The sequence below is a fragment of the Rhipicephalus microplus genome, chromosome 2 (genome assembly GCF_043290135.1).
Source record: "Rhipicephalus microplus isolate Deutch F79 chromosome 2, USDA_Rmic, whole genome shotgun sequence".
In the NCBI taxonomy this organism is placed as follows: domain Eukaryota; kingdom Metazoa; phylum Arthropoda; class Arachnida; order Ixodida; family Ixodidae; genus Rhipicephalus; species Rhipicephalus microplus.
Window position 1 is genome coordinate 246808571 of NC_134701.1, and position 19267 is coordinate 246827837.

The window sequence follows — 19267 nt, forward strand, 5'->3', positions numbered from 1 at the left end:
GAGCAAGGAACCTGCATTGTGTGACTCCATCGCAATTACTTCTCGTTGGATCGCGTTCCCCGAGGCCGCAATCTTGGCGGGGCCGCTTCGACTTTTCATAAATCACGCTGCGGGGTTTCACTTTTACACTCTTTGCTCTTCCTTCGCGAAACTCTGCGGAAGCAACGTACCGTGCCAAGTTTAAAGGAAACGAAAACCTCCGAGACCTCTGACACGGGGTAACAAAGTATGTTCCCGAACTCGGAATTCTGCTTCTCGCGGAGCACCTTTAGGAAGAAGTCATTCTTTACGTAAATAATCACCGCTTATAATGTCTGTCTCAGCCTTGCTACTGTTGCTCCTATTTTCTCATCATTCGTGGTCAACTTTTACTGTTCGAAAGTTGTTAACTAAAGAACAATGAAGAACTAAGAGGACTTGCGTGATTGTTCGCTTCTTCGCGAACTGTCAACGCACCATTCTTGTCATTTCAACACTCGCAAGGCTGATGTTCACTTTTTAGTTTTGTTTGAACGCATTCGCGAGTGATTATCGCTTACACTCGAAGTAACAAATTTAAACTTGCATTGAAAATAAAAAGAGAGATGCATTTGGTATCTAATGTCAGTGATTGCACCGAAAACCCGTCTTTTATGTCATTTATATTTATTCTAAAATTACCCTGTTTGAGTGTTACGGTTTCATTTTTCTTTCTCTTTCACTCTGTTCTGAGTGGTAGCATAATGAAAAAAATTTATTTTTCAATTTACGTCAGCCTTATTCAACACTGCACTTATGTGTCCACCATTCCGCGCTTCACTCTAACGACCGTCAGCTGCAACCATTTCGTCCAACTAAGCTTCTTTTTTTTTCTCCCTTTCTCCAAATTATTTCTCAAGGTCTTTCATTTCCAAGCCCTGCCCTTCACCAATTCCACGGCCGTCGCCATCCATTTCTCATAAGCGCCGCCGGACGAGTTAAATTAAAGGCTTCGCACCCTTTTCCAGCTTCTGGTGCCGTGCATCCCGCGAAGCTCAAAAGCAAGAATGTGAAGAATTCTCGCCGCGTAATCCATTTCGTCAGCGATTACAAGTGAGGGCCGCGGTTGGTGAAGATGGGGAAAGGCGTTCCTATGGCTTCCTATTTTCCCTGTGCATCTCTTGTCGGGCCAGAAACCCTTAACACGAACTCACTTTCAGTCTCTCTCGCTTTACGTTCATCACAGCGCTATCTTTTTTGTGTCACTCCACTCTCCTCCTCTCTCTTGTTGTAGTAGTGAAGCGAAGTAGTATAAAGGGAAGGGAGGGAGGGAGGGAATAGGGAGGGAGGGAGGAAGGGAGGGACCTGGGTTGGCTTTGTCCGCTATGCGTTTCGCAACAGCCAGCTCAGCAGAAAGACAGCAGAGATCCATGGCGACGTGAAAGGTGCCAGTACTACAGCGAAGCGCGCCCATCTTCTCGGAACAGCGACGAGAAAGTGAAGAGGATGGGCCCGCGAAATAATGCGAAAAACGGGAACATCGTGCTACAGTTTCGCTTGAATAATTCATACCGCGTTTCCTTTTTGCTTGCCTGCTTTTTTTTCAGCCATCTTACTTAGTTCACGCACCTGCTCTTTCACTCATTTTATCTCACTCTCCTTCGATGCCTGTCTACGCGCAGGCGCAGTATAGGGACGGAAGCGCATTTATCATCGTCCTCGCTTCTACTGTTGCCGTCGCTTTGCTTTTGCTACACGCCGCGACTGTTTCCTAGAAAGCAGGCGATGCATTGGCGATGTAGAAAATCGCCAAGCTATAGTCGCCCCCGCGTCAATATTTATTTATTTATTTCAGTGTTCTTTACTCGAATTGGATCACGCGCGTTGTTTATTGGTGTTTTTGTGCTTACCCCTCCCTTTTTTTGCGTGCGTGTTCGAACCATTCTCTCCGCAGGGCGCCAGATAAGACACCGAAGCATCACTCGCACAGCGCCTTGGTGTTTTCCTGAAGACAATGGCCTTCTTTCTATATGCTCAGCTAAGTCTGTGTCTGGCTTTCTCTTTCACTCTCTCTCTTTCTTAAGAAGATGAAAAGTGGAGCACGATCCGCACGATTTGGCCCTGACGGTGGAGTGATCTTTGTTTCTGCGCGTAGCATCCTCGCAGTTTGTCTCCGCTGTCATTTCCCTGCGAGTGCCAAGTGATCGGCGAAGGTCGAGAAGAGAAGAAGGGAGAAAAGGAGGAGGAAGGAAGAGGATGAGTAATGGAGTATTAAGGAGAAACCTGCGGAGACAGCGCCTAAGAGATGATGAACGCATTTCTGCCACTCACGCCGGGAAAAAAAATGGGGTGGCCGCCTCGGTGACTGCTTTTACGAAATTTTTCAGAGAGACGACGCCGACGACGTGCGGTCCTGAGAGCTACTTTCTTTTGCTTTACTGGTCAGCTTCCTTTCTTCGACATTTCCCGCACCTTGTCTCGGCTCTGACTACTACAATGTGGCTGCTTTTGTTTCGCTCCGCGCGGCGATTCCCGGGGGCGATGAAAGTTGCAATAGCCTGTCTGCGGTAAGTGACAGCGCCTCTAATGATTCAACTGAGGTGGAGAACCATTTTCTCCAATGCTGCTGCCTGTCGTGCTCCAGAATTACGGTACTGAATTCCCGAAAACACTACGAGACAAATACTTTTATCTCCCGAGCGAAAACGGGTGAGAGATCAATGTTGGCCTCACGACAGAGTCCATTAAATGGACAGGAAGTTGACTTTTATGCTGGCTTCATTTTTTTCCTAACAAATACCGCAACGGAAGATTGTGGCCGGAGTATCCATCACAATGAATAAATTTTATCGCGACTTGGGGCAACCTAACTTCAGTATGGTAAAATGCCTTGACATGTAACGTTGCTTTGCTTCTTCTTTTTTTTCTCTTTTTTCAAGGATCGGTTGATCTCGGAGCACTTGTTAGAATGTCACACAAAGTTTTTGGCCGAGCCCGTTCTCAGCCCAGAAGGCTTTGAAAGCTTTGCTGCGCTTTTTGCGGACAACTGGCCTCCGAGACAGACTATATATAGTGTCTTATACTCTTTGATGTTGCCTTTCCTCTGTCGCAATTTTTTTGTAATTTCTGTCTCTCTCTTTTCGCAACATTTCTTTTAACATCTTTTATTCCCCTCACCCCTTTCTCCAGCACAGGGTAGCCAGCCGGTCTAAGAACTGGCTAACCTCCCTGTCTTTCCGCTTCAACTTTTTTCCTCTCTTCCTCCTCGACACAAAATTTTTCCTTAATAATCGAGTAAGACCTCGTAACACAGTGTTAAAAAAGCTAATGCAAACTCAAATAAGCGCTCGTTGTTACGCGTTCTTTTAAACCACTCTTTTCTAACCTCAGCGATCTTTTTTTTTTCTCTTTTTCTTTCCTCTTTTTCTTTCTTCACAGATGAGTATGTACGACGCCATGAAGGCAAAGGTCCGCATGTCGATCACCGGCACGCAGAATGGAGACCGCAGCCTAGACCACGGAGAGCGAGGAAGGGTACGCCAGGATACTCTGTAATTATGACGCCCCCTATCTTTTTTGTGTTCGTTCGTAGCCACCCCCTGTAGACACCCTTGCACAGCTAGCTACTTGGCAGCTCTCGACGAACATGTCAATACTGCTCGATACTCTAACCTCAATATAACGAACACGGATATAACCAAACATTGGTTATAACAAAGTAAATGAATTATAGTCTTGCAATAGATACAGTGTTAGAATTGCCTTTATATCGAATTCTTTGATATAATGGACTTTTTTGTGTAAGATGCAACTTTGTTATCATGAGGTCTGGGACGACGTTCGCACGCTCGCAAAAAGCACGAAAGCTTTGAAATACGCGGCGGCAACATTTGCGAATACAAAGCAATTTGGAATAACCAGGTTGGAACAGCAATAGTTATTGAGCTGACATTTATTTTGAAGGCACCAGCCAGCCTATTATAAAGAAATTGATAAATAATATGGGCATGCTGTTAACTAACGTTAATGTGTAATGGCAGGCAGCTCGCCCAAACAACATAACCATTCCCAAAAAAAAATTAAATTTATGACCACGCTAAGGAAAACGATAGCCTAAGCAGGATTACGTTTATGCACGACGAAACAAATTACATTTATTTGTGACCAAACAAATTTACACTACTCTTACAATGAGATAGTGCTTGATTAGCAAGAAAATACGCTAAACTGGCACTCATTGCTGTTGAATTTTTACATAAGTCACCCACACCACCGCACATTCTAAAGTCACCCGCTGGCCCATACAGTTAATTTGTTTTCTGGTAAACGTGGACTACACTGCATTCTATAAAAGCTACAAATTGAATTTAATCATTACTTGAAACATTGGCCGTAACGAAAACAGCCACAATCTAGATTTTTCTCAAGCAAATTTTGAAATTTGTGTCGTTACCCTTATCTACTTGCGCTCAGGTTAATGTACAGCTTTAAAATAATTCAAACTTTTTCTAGAAAAGAGCATCTTGCAGAAAAATTGAAAATCTGTACTACACAAAGACTATTTTGTCTGTCCAAACCGGTTTAAAATTTCACTTCTTTCTCCATTTTCTATGCTTTGTACTCTATATTGAAGAAATATGGCCACAAATATACCAAAACGCCAACATTGCCACACTGCCTCAAAGGCAGTGGTACCTGAAATAGCAAAAGAGTTCATAAACGGTGATTCCGGTGGAATTTTTTTCTGTGTGATTTTCAAATGCGAATGCATTTCTTAGTCGGGCTATGTCAGGCGTCCATCGGGATTCGTCCACCACCTTCTCCCATCGCAACAGCTGCGGGCGCGCACGCTCATCCTCGCCCCTAGCAACCGGAAAACGTGGTGTGAGAGAGTGTACGAGAGAGTGGGTGCAGCGCTTCCCCACTCTTTCTCTCGCTATTCTCTCTCTCTTCTCCCTGCGCCCCCCTTTCCTGTCCACTCGCGCCTCACTCTCGACCGTTCGCTGGCCTCTCAAGGACATCCGGGTATGTGTGCTCTAGCAACACCGACTAAATTTCAAGGCCGAAAGGCTGCCGCAGTGACGTCAGAGGTTGGGGGCCCAGTTGCCCAACTGAGCATGCTCAGTAAGACTTTTTTTCCACATCTTTTATTCAGCCCAATCTAGCCGCAGCAGCTGCGAAAGCGGGAGCGTTGGTTCTCCTAAAACGTGAACGAAACAAATGCTTTCCGCCACGTTCGCGGCGTAACTGGGCCCCCACCCTCTGACGTCACTGCGGCAGCCTTTCGGCCTTGAAACTTAGTCGGCGTTGGCTCTAGACGCCACTGTGAAACGCCAACACCGAGCCGAGAACGCTATTTGTTCTGTTCACTTCATAATATTTTTTAGCAGTGCGCGCTAGCTACTAGAGCTGGAAACGCACACCACGTTTCTCGCGACAAAAGAACGCCACGTGCGGCTAACGGCGCTATCGGCAGCACGGTGTAAAAAAAAGAAAACGTTCCTTTAGCGCTGTGTTCTACTGCGAAACGCCGTTATGGACGCTACGCAATACAGTCGGATTTCCTCATGATTCTCTTCGGGGAGGGGGGGGGGGGCTTTTTTTTTCTTTAAGCATTTGTAGTCAGATAGTGCAACATGCCCTTCGCCAAATTGTCCTTGCATAAGTGCCTTAATAAACATTCCTATGTAAACTAATGTGTTTTTAAACTCAAACGTAACCATTTTATTTATTTGCTGCACTTCAGTTGCACTCAAGGTATTGTGTGTTTCACCATTATGTCACTTTTTTTTTTTTGCACCTGTAAATCATACTCTGCTGCATGCATACTATGCATGCAACAAAGCCAACTATTCAAGCCGGGAATAGGGGTGGGTTGATAATTCAATAAATGTGCTGGATCGTGCGCATTTTTCGTATCTTCGAGGTGACAGCAAATTCGTAAATGTAACTGATTCCATAGAAGTTACGAAATTATATCTATTTTACTACATTTCGCGTTACAATTCTTTGTCGTTCCGGCTCGCTTTAACACCTAGTCGCCGCAAGATGGCAGTAATTCCATTAAAAACATGGCAGTAATTCCATTAGAGTAAATAAGCAGCTTTTTGGTGTAGTGACTAATTCAGTGAATTAAATTTGTGGGCTGCTAGTTTAGTAACGTAAGGAATTACTTCACCTGAGTGATTTCAAGGTAACTCATTACTGTCACAGTAACTTTGACAAAGATATAACATTATGCTTTCCTTATCACGCAAAAATTTAAGGAAAATGAAAGAAAATTAGCAAAGATAATTAATCAGCGTACCAAACCTCAGACTGTTGTAGTTGAACAACAATATTTGAAGCTTCAGTGTGCATATGCAGCAAATGGAGTGTGCATGAATTGGTGCATGACTGATGACCTTTTTGTTAAAATGATTCAAATTAGTTTAATTACTTTTCAAAAGTAACAGTAACGTAACATTAAAACTTCCTGCCAGCTGTAATAAGAAGCGTAACTTAATTGCACTCAGAAATACCGTAAAAGTAATTAGCAATGTACGTTAAGTACATTTAGAAGTAGTTATGTCATCTCCAGAAGTAGCTTTAGGGCGGCACACACCCTTTTCATGCTTAATAGATACGCTCAAATGCGTAAGTAGTCACCTAATTGTCAATTATCTCCTTTTTTTTCGTCCATACCATTCCCACTGTTACCTGACCCTTTGGCAGCTCTATAATCCGGCGCCTCACCTAGGTCAAGCTGACGGCTTCGGAGAGTTTCCGGGAGTCAACACACACACTCAAGTCTAAAGCTTTCTGCTGGCACGGTGCCGCACAAGAACGCTCAGTGCGCTTGTGCGCATAGCGATTCCTAGACAAGTGCTTTCGCGCGATTCCACGAAGGGACGGCGGAGAAGGAAACCGATTCGAGACGGTCCGTGCAGCCTTCGGCGTTGGGCAGAACGGAAGTAACCATGCCCTTGAGCGACGAGGGATGCACCTTCGGGATCCGTTACTGTTTGTGTGTGCGGAGGACCATCTCGGAGCTCGCCCTGCATGCGTGAATGTGAATGTTTTCTTTGGCGTTGGCCGTTGGGACCACCTATATACCTAGGCGCTGAAATAACATCGTTAGCTGTGGCCTTTCCTGGCCTGTTTGTTTTTGCGTGTTCTGTTTTCACAATGTTTGCAATCAACTTGCGTGTTGTTGCTTCCTTTACTTTTCTTGTGTTTTCTTTTGTTATGTTAGCTTCGCATACACTCGACATAAAGAGTGGCTTGGCGCGGTGATGTCACCACTTTCTGTTTTAATGCGCAAGCGATAGATAGGACACTGTGCCAAAAGTGTTCAGTTCGTGCAAAGCAACTTTACCTGCATACTACAAGCACTAGCTAACCTTGAACATTCCAGCTAACCATTGACTAGTCTTCGCAATTTACGGCTAATTCTCGCTAGCGCTGGCTATCGAGGTAATTGGAGGTAGTTGAAGGCAATGCTAACTCTTCTTTATGTCAACGCTCAGCCATTGCTGACAATTACTTCTTTTCTTTTATTATTCTCTTCTTTTTTTGTGTTACATTTCCTGTGTTTGTACTTTCTCAACCAACAAAACTCTACGGTCACAGTGCAGCGGACACTGTTCATTTTGTGTCGTTATCACTCCTGTTTGCACTTTTTCTAATCACCCTCCAGGTGCAAAAATGTGAAGGAAGTATGTGTGAGCCAGAATTAGACAGGATTGCAGTGTCGATGTATTACATGCGTGGAAATAGTGGGCACGGTATTTGTCAGCCATGAAAAGCTCAACTCGTGTGTAAAGCGTACCACTTCGAGTCACGCGCTACAACTTACAAAAACGGAGTTTCGCTAGATTACTCCGAATTCCGCGATATCTGAAGACAAACAAGCGTGTCAGAATTTAGAAATCCAAGTACATACCTGACTCCAATAATCACTGAAAATCCCACGACCCACGCGAGTTTAGTTCTATGTAAACTAGAAAGTCGTAAACAGTTGTTTCACTTATCTGGTCGCAAGTTCTGCGTCATTCAGATTTAATTAGAAATTCCTTTCATTCTTCTTGTCGCTTTATTTTCTTTTCAATCCGAAAACACCCCTGTAGATACGATACACATTAAATACATTTAGTAGCGTCGTGCAAACTGTAGTCAACCCTATAAATTTGTATCGTCGACACCATCCCGTTCATTGCGTTCTTCTTTGTGACATAATTGCTTGTGAATATGCGTAAGAAAGAAAAGAATTGTAATAATGACCGCACTTTTATACAGCCGCTCTTGGCCGCCTGTACAGGCGTCATGCTGCGCCTATACATAGGACGTCGTGTGAACGTGCTCGCGTTTATTTCAACTCACAGAGCCGACTGGAACAAAGCTATTTCTTGTTACACCTCTCGTCAAAGAGTATCTCGCCTCCGTGGTTCGCAAGCGTTGGCAAGATTATTACGCTCGCAATGCCTCGTGTTTCATCGTTCACGTTTTTAGAATAAAAGCGATTGATTGCGCGTGGCGTACACACTTTAAAAAAAAATGTGGAGTGCTGGCAAGTTTTTCAGTAGAACTCGCTGTCTTTTCTACATTGCATTCGAATCAAGTGTTTTCTACTCGTCGGTGGCGCTGAATTAACCTGTCTATAAACGCATGCCCACTATAGGTAACGAATTACCCCTAAAAGGGGGGAACTGAATGAACTTGTCCAAAATCTAAATGAAGTTGTCAAAACCTTGCTACACACGTCTATCGCGTCGAAAGAAGAGTGTTGGGACAGGTAAACACATTTAAGATGCTTTAATTGAGACTAAAGCTATTTCTCAAGGCTGACCCTGGCACGATCCGTTAAATTGCAGAGCTAAATTCGATGACGTTTTCCAGTAAAAAAAAACAGTTCTGACGGCTTCGCTAAAAGAATAAGCGTGACAGCGATGTTGCCATTACTAGATCTGACCGCGTAAGCAGTTGTGGTGCCATCTCGCATATACATCTTGAATGGCGAAGCCTAAACTACAGCACATAAATATGCGTCTTATTAAATTAGGCACCCTGCTCTAGCGCTGTGTTTTCTGCGGTTGAGAAAGTTTGAAGATGAAAGTAAAGCTGAAGTAAGGACCAACTGTAAATCTAAAGTCAGTTATTTATGACGAGGCACAATCAGTTACTCCCCGCGAAATCACACTTGCCAGCACTCCCTTGGTTAGCAGTGTACGCGCGAAACTAAAGTATATCGCAGAGCTTCTATGACGACCTTTCTCTTGTGCTCGTGTGTGCGTGTATGCGTGTGTGTTGTTACATAGCGAGTTGATACCATTATAGCGTGACATTAAGCGTCTGTTTTCAACGTTGTTTGGTAAATTAAAAAATACAAATCTCGGCGGTGCTTCGACATGACGCCAACATATCCTCCAATGCACAGTGAACAAAATATTGTACAGTGAGTTCGTGAACTCTTCGACCCTTCTCCTTCCTGCTGCCGTCGGTTGGTCCTGCGTATAGGCCCCGACAAAAGCTTGTAGTGCAGACACAAGGCCACCGTTGTACATAATTACCATCGCTGTTTTTCACAAGTTGCCGTTGCCCCCGCCACTCGATTGGAACATATAGTTTCTATTCCTTGTAGATAGTGTACTATATGGCATGTCGCCTTCACGAAAGCGTGCTGGCATCAATGATAAGTTCCAACTCGCCCGACATAGCTGTCTCAAAAATGTCCCGGAGCAAAGAAAAGTGCTAAAGTAATGTTAGATACACAAGCAATAGAACTGACATTCGGACTTGTTGGTGCTGATTCATAATTCTGTGCTTAACGCTAAACGAGGGCAATGAAAAGACTGAAAAACCACAAGTGCATACTTTCAACTCCTTTAACAGGCTCCCAGAACGACACCTAAATACATCATCGTCGCAAACAAAACTGGTAGTAACTATAAACACGTGGTCATATGGATGGATGTATGAAAAGATATTTATTTACGTCCTGTGCAGGATGTTGCCACACGTCTGGCTAATCACACGTCGGGAGCAGGAGGTCAAGCTTCCTGGGCGTAGTGGACAGCCAGGAATTAGGGGATATAGTCGTGCGACTTTATCATCCGTGTAAGCCGTTCCCGGGAAATGCATTGAGGCGCTATTGTTTCGGTCTCTTCATTGTCATTGTAGAATCTTGCGCATTGAAAGATAAGTTAGATAAGGAGACGCGTGTGAAAAGACCCGAACACAATGCGTAACAAATATTACTTTCGACTTATCACGCCTGACCAGTCACACCTTTGCTCGTGCATGCAAACAGCTCATCATCAGGGACTGCTATCTTAGTGTGGCGGTGGCTCCATTTAGCTTCGTTCAAGTCCTTCCACGTGTTGTGTAACCTTGTGTGGAGCTCAAATGTTTATCGCAAGATATACATATATATATAACGTAAGTTTTAAGAAGTGGCGTTCTTATCATGTTTACTCAAATAGTGACTAGAGAAAAAAAACGTATTGTCATGTTGTGCATTCCCATCTGTGACTCGGTTGTCTATGACCAAACTTGAAGAAATGCTTTTGAAAAAAAAAAGTATTTTCTTCAGAACATCTCGGTTAACCTACTTTCCAAAGCTTTGAAGTTATGTGGCTGCTGGTCCTGTATGCGTATGCGCGCTTTGCCTATATTGATACCAGGTCATGTTTTCCTCTATTTAATGACATGTCTTTTTTTTTTCGACAAACGAATGATTAAAATAAGTGGCCGAAAGGTATGCAGGCACTCGCACACCGCAGAGATAGTAAAATACGCGCGATAAGAATGTGGAAGGCAATGTTGGTTGTCATCCACGAGGATTTGACGTTGGCTTTTAGATGTAATCTACCACGAAACAAAAAATTCTCGCCGAACGCAAGATCGTGGCAGACATGAAAGACTTGTGCGAGATAAATCAAGAGATTAGGGTGACCATTTCGGCACGAGGTGTAATTCTTCGTTCTATCAAGCCCGACACTGGCAAAAGCAGTGGGAGACGCTTGCTGTGCTTTACACAAGATGTAGACGAATTCTGCGATGTCTTGACAAGGGATGATCGGTATGACGTCAGTAGCTTGCGCGCCTCATCCCTATTGTACAGGCGCAAAAAAATCACCCTCTGCACACTTCCCATCAGATGTAAGATGCGCAGGTGCTTTGTACCGGCAATTGCAGCCCAATCCTCGGTGTCTTTCTTTTTTTTATCTCCCCTTTTTTTTCTGAGAGAGTACAAATCGTATGGATGAGAAATTACGCTTGACGAGTTTGAACGTTCTGGGAAATCTTGTTCGGTCATAATTAGCACACGGGAAACTTGTTTCAAGTTGATCCGTAAAGGAAGACCCTGAAGCTAAGCGTAAATCTAGTTAACAGAATGTTGTTCTGTACTATCACCATCATAATGAACAAAAAAGAAAGGGAGATATAGATAAAAGACGGGGAAAACCGCGGACCAATCTCGCCGAGGTATTGTGATGACAGGAAGGTGACCCCACACTGCATTTCCGCCGAAGGTCTCGACACCCTGTGAACGCGAGGTTTCTTTGAGTCCACTTCTGTGGAGGTGCAGCGGTCAATAAACTGTTATTTCCAAAACTGAAGTATTTGTCTGCTCTCTCTGTTTATTTTCTTGGGATGTCCATCCTATAAACAAGTGCAAGTCATCATTATTCGGCAGATGTGCAGACGACAGCTCGGGCACTGCTACGAGGACTCGCAGGAAAATAAAATCATTGATGTTGCAAGATATTACAACTCCAATGCAGACTTTCACGTTCTTCAACCTCAAGCTTGTTTTATTTTATTTTTTTTTCAATTGTTCATGATACCAACAAGTGTGGGCCGTCCAGCTAGCCGAGGAAGCCGCCCGAGCCCAATGGCCCATGGCTGATGCCTAGGCCGGTGCTCAGGCCCACCCCGAATCAACTTCGCTGGACAATATTAGTAAAGTTTTTCTTCTTCTTCTAGCTCACATAGCATTTTGTTTTCTCCCAAACCCCACTTTATGTTGCTGCTTCAATTTACAATCAGCATGAGCTGCCCTTTCTATGGACTGATTAAGAAGCTATTGAAACTAAAGCAGCATTAAAAGAAGTTGAGGGAGCTGGTGTCATTAGCAATATGTATTTTATTTATTTATTTTATTTATTTAACAATACTGCCGATCTCACAAGGAGATCATTGCAGGGAGGGCATACATATGATACAGAAAAGAAACACGAAGCAATCATTTCTAGCATGCAAAACAATAAGCAATCGATACATGAGAAGCAGAAGTAGCAATGAGCAAGGTGAGGGTATAAATCTCTGCAAAACTACAAATTACAACTATAAAGACAAAATGTACAATGATGCAATCACGTTATCAATATACAGAGCCTGCATACGAATTACAAGAGGACAAAAAAAAAAGAACAACAATTTTCAGAAAAACTCCTCAGCGTGTACCTTTGCTTCTACCATATCTAAGAACACATTCAAAGATGAAGTGTTCGTAACAGAAGGGCTAAGTTGGTTCCAATTTCTTATGGTTTGCGGGAAATATGAATATTTAAAGCAGTTTGAATGAAAAGTGTATTCATTAAGTACTTGAGAGTGCCGGTAACGTGTTAACCTAGATCGACTGAAAGAGATTAGTTTTGACGCGTCGATGTTTATGTTTCCCTGAATTAACTGAAACAAAAAATTTAGTCTTGCTATTTTCGCCCGACTTTGTAGTGTTGACCGACCAGCTTTGTGTAATAATTCTGTAGGAGAATCCGTTTGCCTATATTCATTAAAAATGAACCTTACTGCCTTCCTTCCTCTGCACCCCTTCGATTCTTGCAATTAGTTCCTTTGTGTACGGAAACCAAACAATATTGGCGTATTCTAACATTGGTCTGACAAGCATCTTGTTTGCCAGAAGCTTTGTATTTGGCGGTGCCAGATGAAAGCGTCTTCTCAAAAAGAAAAGCCGCTTTAGTGCACTTGAGGTTATATTGTTGACATGGGCTTCCCATCGAAGATCATGCGTTAAAGTGACGCCTAAATATTTATGTTCAAATACGCGAGTAAGAGGTGTGTCATTAATAGAGTACGTCAAATCAGATATTGCTTTCCTTCTAGCTACAGTAAGCGTAACGGATTTCTTAGCATTGAGAGTCATTTGCCACTCCTCACACCAACAAAAGACAGACTCGAGTGCATTATTCAGTACATAATGATCATCGACGGAATTAATTTCACGGTACAAGATACAATCATCAGCGAATAGCCGGATGTTAACACTCAATCTGGAAGGCAAATCATTAATATACAGCAGAAATAAGACAGGACCCAATACGCTTCCCTGGGGCACTCCCGACGTAACAGATGCTAAAGTAGAATTTTCGTTATGAATATGCACGAATTGTAAGCGGTCAGTCAGATAGTTCTCTATCCAATTAACAATAGGGCCTTCATCTATTGTACACTGAAGCTTCCTGATTAGTTTCTTGTGCGGTACGTAATGCCCCGCCACGGTGGTCTAATGGCTAAGGTACTCGGCTGCTGACCCGCAGGTCGCGGGATCAAATCCCGGCTGTGGCGGCTGCATTTCTGATGGAGGCGGAAATGTTGTAGGCCCATGTACTCAGATTTGGGTGCACGTTAAAGAACCCCAGGTGATCGAAATTTCCGGAGCCCTCCTCTACGGCGTCTCTCATAATCATATAGTGGTTTTGGGATGTTAAACCCCACAAATCAATCAATGTGCGGTACGCAATCAAAAGCGTTTGAGTAGTCCAATAAAATTACGTCTGTTTGTTTCCTATAATCTACACTTTGTGATATGTCATGCGTTAGTTCTAATAGCTGTGTGACTGTTGAGAGACCGCGACGGAAGTCATGTTGATAGAGCGAAAGAATAGATTCCCGTTCAAGGTACGTGTTTGTATGTTTAAGTACTGCGTGTTCAAGAAGTTTGCACACGGTCGAGGTTAAGGAAATGGGCCTGAAATTAGACACGTGTGATGTGCTACCACATTTGTGAATGGGAATGATATTAGCAATTTTACACTCTGCAAAAAGTGAGCACGTCGTTAATGATTTTTTGAAGATGTGACACGGGTATTTACTGTTCCACTCCGAATATCTCTTAAGAAACATATTGGATATGTTATCAGGTCCAATCGCTTTCTTTGTCTCAATGTTCAACAAAAGGTTTAACAGACCTGAATCTGTGATTTCGAGTAGCTTGATCGGAGTTCAGTCATATGGGACTATATTCGGTTGTTTTCCATTGTCGATGTTGAATACTGACTGAAAATAACAGTTAAAAGAATTTGCAGCGTTTCTGTTATCCTCACTGTCAGTGGCGGGGCTTTCATGGCGTTTTGCGTTCAGGTAACTCCAAAACTTCTGAGGTGCGATTTTCAGGAAGTTAGGAAAAGTCTTAGAAAAACAGTTATTCCTAGCTGCCTTGATTTTTGATTTCATATCTTTTATAGATGCGTTAAGGGCGTGTTTGTTGGCGTACGTTGGCTTTAGCTTCATGGTTTTACGTAGCCTTTTTACTTTCGTTTAGCGTGGATTATTTCGCATGTTACCAAGGATTTGTTTTCTTTGCCTTTCTCGTCTTCACTGGTACATAACTTTGAAGACTGAAAAACACAATGTCCGTGTATTTCTTCCACAACTCATCTACATCTATGGAACTGTTAGTAGAAAGTTCTTCAAATGCGATGAATTCAAAACTGAGGTAATCGATAATACTAACGTCATCAGCGTTTGAAAAATCATAAAATGTGCTACTACTTTCAGCACCAGGGACATGGGTTTGTGAGCGGATGGTGCAATATGTTATTTCGTGATCTGATATACCTTCCAAAATTTGTAAATTTATGTTTTCAAGTGGAAAGTGATGACTGAGAAATGTCAGATCAAGAATATTTGATGCATTTCCCTTAGTTCGCGTGGGTTGGGTAACTATCTGATTTATGTTAAAGTGCAACATCATATCGCTTATTATTTCCGAGGATGCCGATTGGAAGTGCATGGCTTTCCAATCAATATCGGGTAGGTTGAAATCGCCCACTAAGATTAGCCGGCCACATGGCACATGACGTTGTAGACAGTCATATAGTGAACGGGTGACGCTACAATCCGATGAGGGGCAGCGGTAAACACACCCCACCGTGACCGGGTGTTGGGCCAACATTAGTTTGCAGAAGATAGCTTCAACATTTTCTTCATCAGGAAGACTTGAAAAAGAGATACCCTTTTTTAAAAATATCGCAACACCCCCGCCACGCGTCTGTCTGTCTTTTCGCACTACTGAATAATTTGGCGGGGTCAATTCAACATCCCTGATATCATGTGTTCGCCATGGTTCTGTCACAGCAACAAAATCTGGTTCAAGGCTAATTAAGACCGATTCTAGGGAATCTACTTTTTTAACAATACTGCGTGCATTTAAATTTATAAAGTTTATTTCACAGCTCGTCACGAGCGTAGAGACTTCGCTTCGCCTTGCTGTTTTTTTTTTTTTTTCAAGCTGGGGATGCCCGACTGTCCCTTCAAAGGTACCACACTTCCTTGACACTCATCCCAGAAATACAACTCTTTATTTATTCTTAGTTTATTCTTATTTATTTTTGGATGTATCAGTACTGGTTTGTCATTCTTCCCTTGTGATCTCTCAGTTATAGTGTTGTCTATTTTTATCGCATAAGTGAGTCAACTGGCCACTTCCGGCTGTTCGCTTTTACGACTTTTTTTTGTTGTTTTGTCATCACTTGTGCGTGAAGATAGCTCTGGTTGAGTGACGCATCGAGAGATTTATCATCGCAAATTGCTATCGTTTATTATGCCCTTCCCCACACCCACCCACCTGGGACAAAAACACAACTTTATGACAAACTTCTTCAATAACTAATGCATAAACCATTTTCACGCCATTTGTATTTTCTTTGAAACAATTACATACGTATATCAGATCACGCACCTCCTTTTGTTGTTAAGATTCGGGGTTTTCCCGCGCGGTCACCGTAGGCCCATTTAATTGATTGATATGTGGTGTTTAACGTCCCTAAACCACCATACGATTATGAGAGACGCCGTAGTATAAGAGACGCTCTGTATGAGAGACGCTCCGGAAATTTCGACCACCTGGGGTGCTTTGACGTGCACCCAAATTTGAGCACACGGGACTACAACTTTTCCGTCTCCATCGGAAATGCAGCCGCCGCAGCCGGGATTCGATCCCGCGACCTGCGGATCAGCAGCCCAGTACCACTAGACTGTCGCGGCGGGGCCCCGTAGGCCCATTTGTTTAATGGTGAGCCACTTTCGGCTGGCCAGTAAACTATCACAGCCCGAGTTCCTTCGAGACGTTATAATCCCGTAAACAAAACCAGCCAAGGTACCATCTTGCTAGGAAGCGCAGCCACTATAACAAAGAACACACAACACAAACGCTTGTGTTGTGTGTTCTTTGTAATAGTGACTGCGCTTCCTAGCAACACAGGCCTGATACAATTGTTTATTCAGCCAAGGTAGACGAGACAAGCGCAACAGCTTTTTCACCCTTGTCTACCTGAGCGTGATCATGATAATGTATTATTCGATCACGATAAACTAGCAAGTTTCGACTGACAACGCATAATCGAACGAACGTTCTTCACACAATTTAAACGTTGCGCGCTTTTTTTTTAAATAAATGTATGTAAGGAGAGGTTGGTGCCAATGCGGTTGCGCGCTTCATCCACGAATACACCAGCACGCGCACGATGCACGCCCACCCATTTCCCGCGCGCCATCAGTGTGAATCCTGACCGGACAGCACAGGCTTTAGGCCTCGCCGACCGAATCCCTTCATATCTTCTTCATTCGCTCGCTCGGCTTTCCCGTCGCGGCGTTTTCTCGCTATTTTCGCACTGTCACAGCTTTTCCGGGCCACGGGTCGTCCCCGCTGGCTTTGCCGCGTCACAGTCACTTTCGCATTCGTTTCGCGGCGGATCTACTTCCGTCTCCATCGTGATTCCGTTCCAATCTACCCGACCCGTTCTGCTCGATCTCTACATCTGCCCACTGAGAGTATTCTTTTTTTTTTTGTGCGCGCGCGCATGTGTGTGCGTGCGTGCGTGTGCGTGCGCTTCTCCATGTTTTATCCCAACGTTGCTGCCCTGTTCTCTCTTCTTCCATCACACTCAGTCTACATCCGTTTATCTCCGCAATCGCCCTCGGTCTTCTTCTCTTTTTTTATTTTCCTCGCTTCTTCTCTTTATATCGCGTGTCTAGCCGCACGCACACTGGCCAACACCACTGGTCCTTCCCTAGGGACGTTCGGCGGCATTATTTTCATCAAGAGGAGCTGAAACCGGCATTAGCGAGGGCAAGCCGGGCAGCCCTGCGTGTAGCAATCTCGCGGGCCACGATGCGCTCGCGGACCACTGAAGTCGCGCAGCTGCCAGATGCAGGCTTCGCAAACGGAGCGCAATGAATGCCAACTCGATTTGCGCCGCGTTTTCTTGGCATCCACTGCCCACTATAGTTCATTGCTCCGAGCCGCGACATGGAGACAACGCGATAATGGTCGCCGACCTGCCGACGACAAGCAAGCGCGTGAGGTGATTTGATTGATTTGTGGGGTTTAACGTCCCAAAACCACTATTTGATTATGAGAGACGCCGTAGTGGAGGGCTCCGGAAATTTAGACCACCTGGGGTTCTTTAACGTGCACCCAAATCTGAGTACACGGGTCTACGACATTTCCGCCTCCATCGGAAATGCAGCCGCCGCAGCCGGGATTTGAACCCGCGACCTGAGGGTCAGCAGCCGAGTACTTTAGCCACTAGACCACAGCGGCGGGGCAAGCGCGTGAGGTGAACCTATAGACGACCGAACAAGTGTCGGCGGTACGTGAAACAGTGCAGCGCTACATTATAAATGGTCGGTGTAGCCAGTATAATGCCCTCCTGTTCGAGTTGAGGTGGAGGAGAGGTTCCGTTGTTCCGGCAGTCGAACTTTGATCAAACGGTCGTGGTCCCGAGCCATCGTGGGCACGCGCTGCCTCATCGACAGACAGCACGATTGTCACTTCGTGCGGCAGAGCGGCCGTGTTCCCATACGCCAGTGTTTTGTATTGTTACGGCAGATCGGACCCTGAAAAAGTTGGCTGCTATAGCCCCACATCGTAAAACATTCCAGTTTGTTGCTATCGCATTCACTGCTTCGCCCTTGTAGCAAGACTGTAACTTTTTTTAACGCGGAAGCGTTAAAGAGCTTGTGTCGCAGAACACCCGCCGCCGGCGTCAGCCCCTTTGGTTGTGAGCGAAAAATCGTCTGTGCGTCTGTGACCGAAAAATCAAGGTACCGAGATAGCCGCGTGAGGCCGCTACTTGTCCACGCGTGCGCGCGCGATCACACTGAGAAAGCCGCGCATTCGAATAAAAAAAGTGCTCAAGGTAACGAGGCGCGATATTTTCTTTGCCCTGCCACCCCTCCCTGCTTAGCTTCTAGCACTGTCGTCGGGCCGAGAGAAGAGATAATGCAATCGCAGCATGCTACAAACCTTTGTATTGATTGATATGTGGGGTTTAACGTCCCAAAACCACTATATGATTATGAGAGACGCCGTAGTGGAGGGCTCCGGAAATTTAGACCACCTGGGGTTCTTTAACGTGCACCCAAATCTGAGCACACGGGCCTACAACATTTCCGCCTCCATCGGAAATGCAGCCGCCGCAGCCGGGATTCGAACCCGCGCCCTGCGGGTCAGCAGCCGAGTACCTTAGCCACTAGACCACCGCGGCGGGGCGACAAACCTTTGTAACTTCACTCGCACTGGACGGATTCTTAAAATTTTTGCGGCGTTGAATTCGTGAGTCAACAAGCTTTTCTAGTGAATTCATATCATGGTTACTTGAAAAAGTGTTTAAGGGCCCTTTTAACGCATTTTGTTCGACAGGTATCACGACGAAAGGGAGCCCATTCGGCGATAAAAGCGCACGCTGTTCCAATCTACAGTGTATACGTGTTTGTGTGCGCGCGTGTGTATGTAGCAAAACATATGAATAAGTCTGCACTTAGCGGTTCAAGGGTGCACTAGGGGCCGTATTTCACTATCGTGTTCAACTCTTTAAGGCGAAGCTTAAGGATCCCCCACTTTTTTTCGAGCAATAATAACGTTGATCAAAGCCAGCTTGTGTGTGTGTGCGTGTGTGTGTATATGATGTGTGCAAATATTGCTGATCACCTAGCAAGTGGCGCGGACTCCACCTGACGAAACGTGCGGTGCGCTTCATCTGCGAGGGGGAAGTATCACGTCGTGTATGAGCCGGACTGAAAA

General features: G+C 44.6%; 1 protein-coding gene across 2 annotated transcripts in view; it reads left to right on the forward strand.

Annotated features, from left to right (window-relative positions):
• Nucleotides 1-7074, forward strand: part of LOC119170189 (glutamate receptor 1) — a 200912-nt gene extending 193838 nt beyond the window's left edge. Inside the window, exons 16-17 of one of the 2 annotated variants that reach the window (XM_037421271.2) lie at nt 3397-3492; nt 6673-7074. In XM_037421271.2, coding sequence (XP_037277168.2) covers nt 3397-3492; nt 6673-6753 — 177 coding nt within the window. In that variant the 3' untranslated portion in view covers nt 6754-7074. Of the gene's footprint in view, nt 1-3396; nt 3510-6672 lie in introns of both variants that reach the window. The other variant, XM_075878487.1, reaches the window with a different exon arrangement.
• Nucleotides 7075-19267: the final 12193 nt, after the last annotated feature.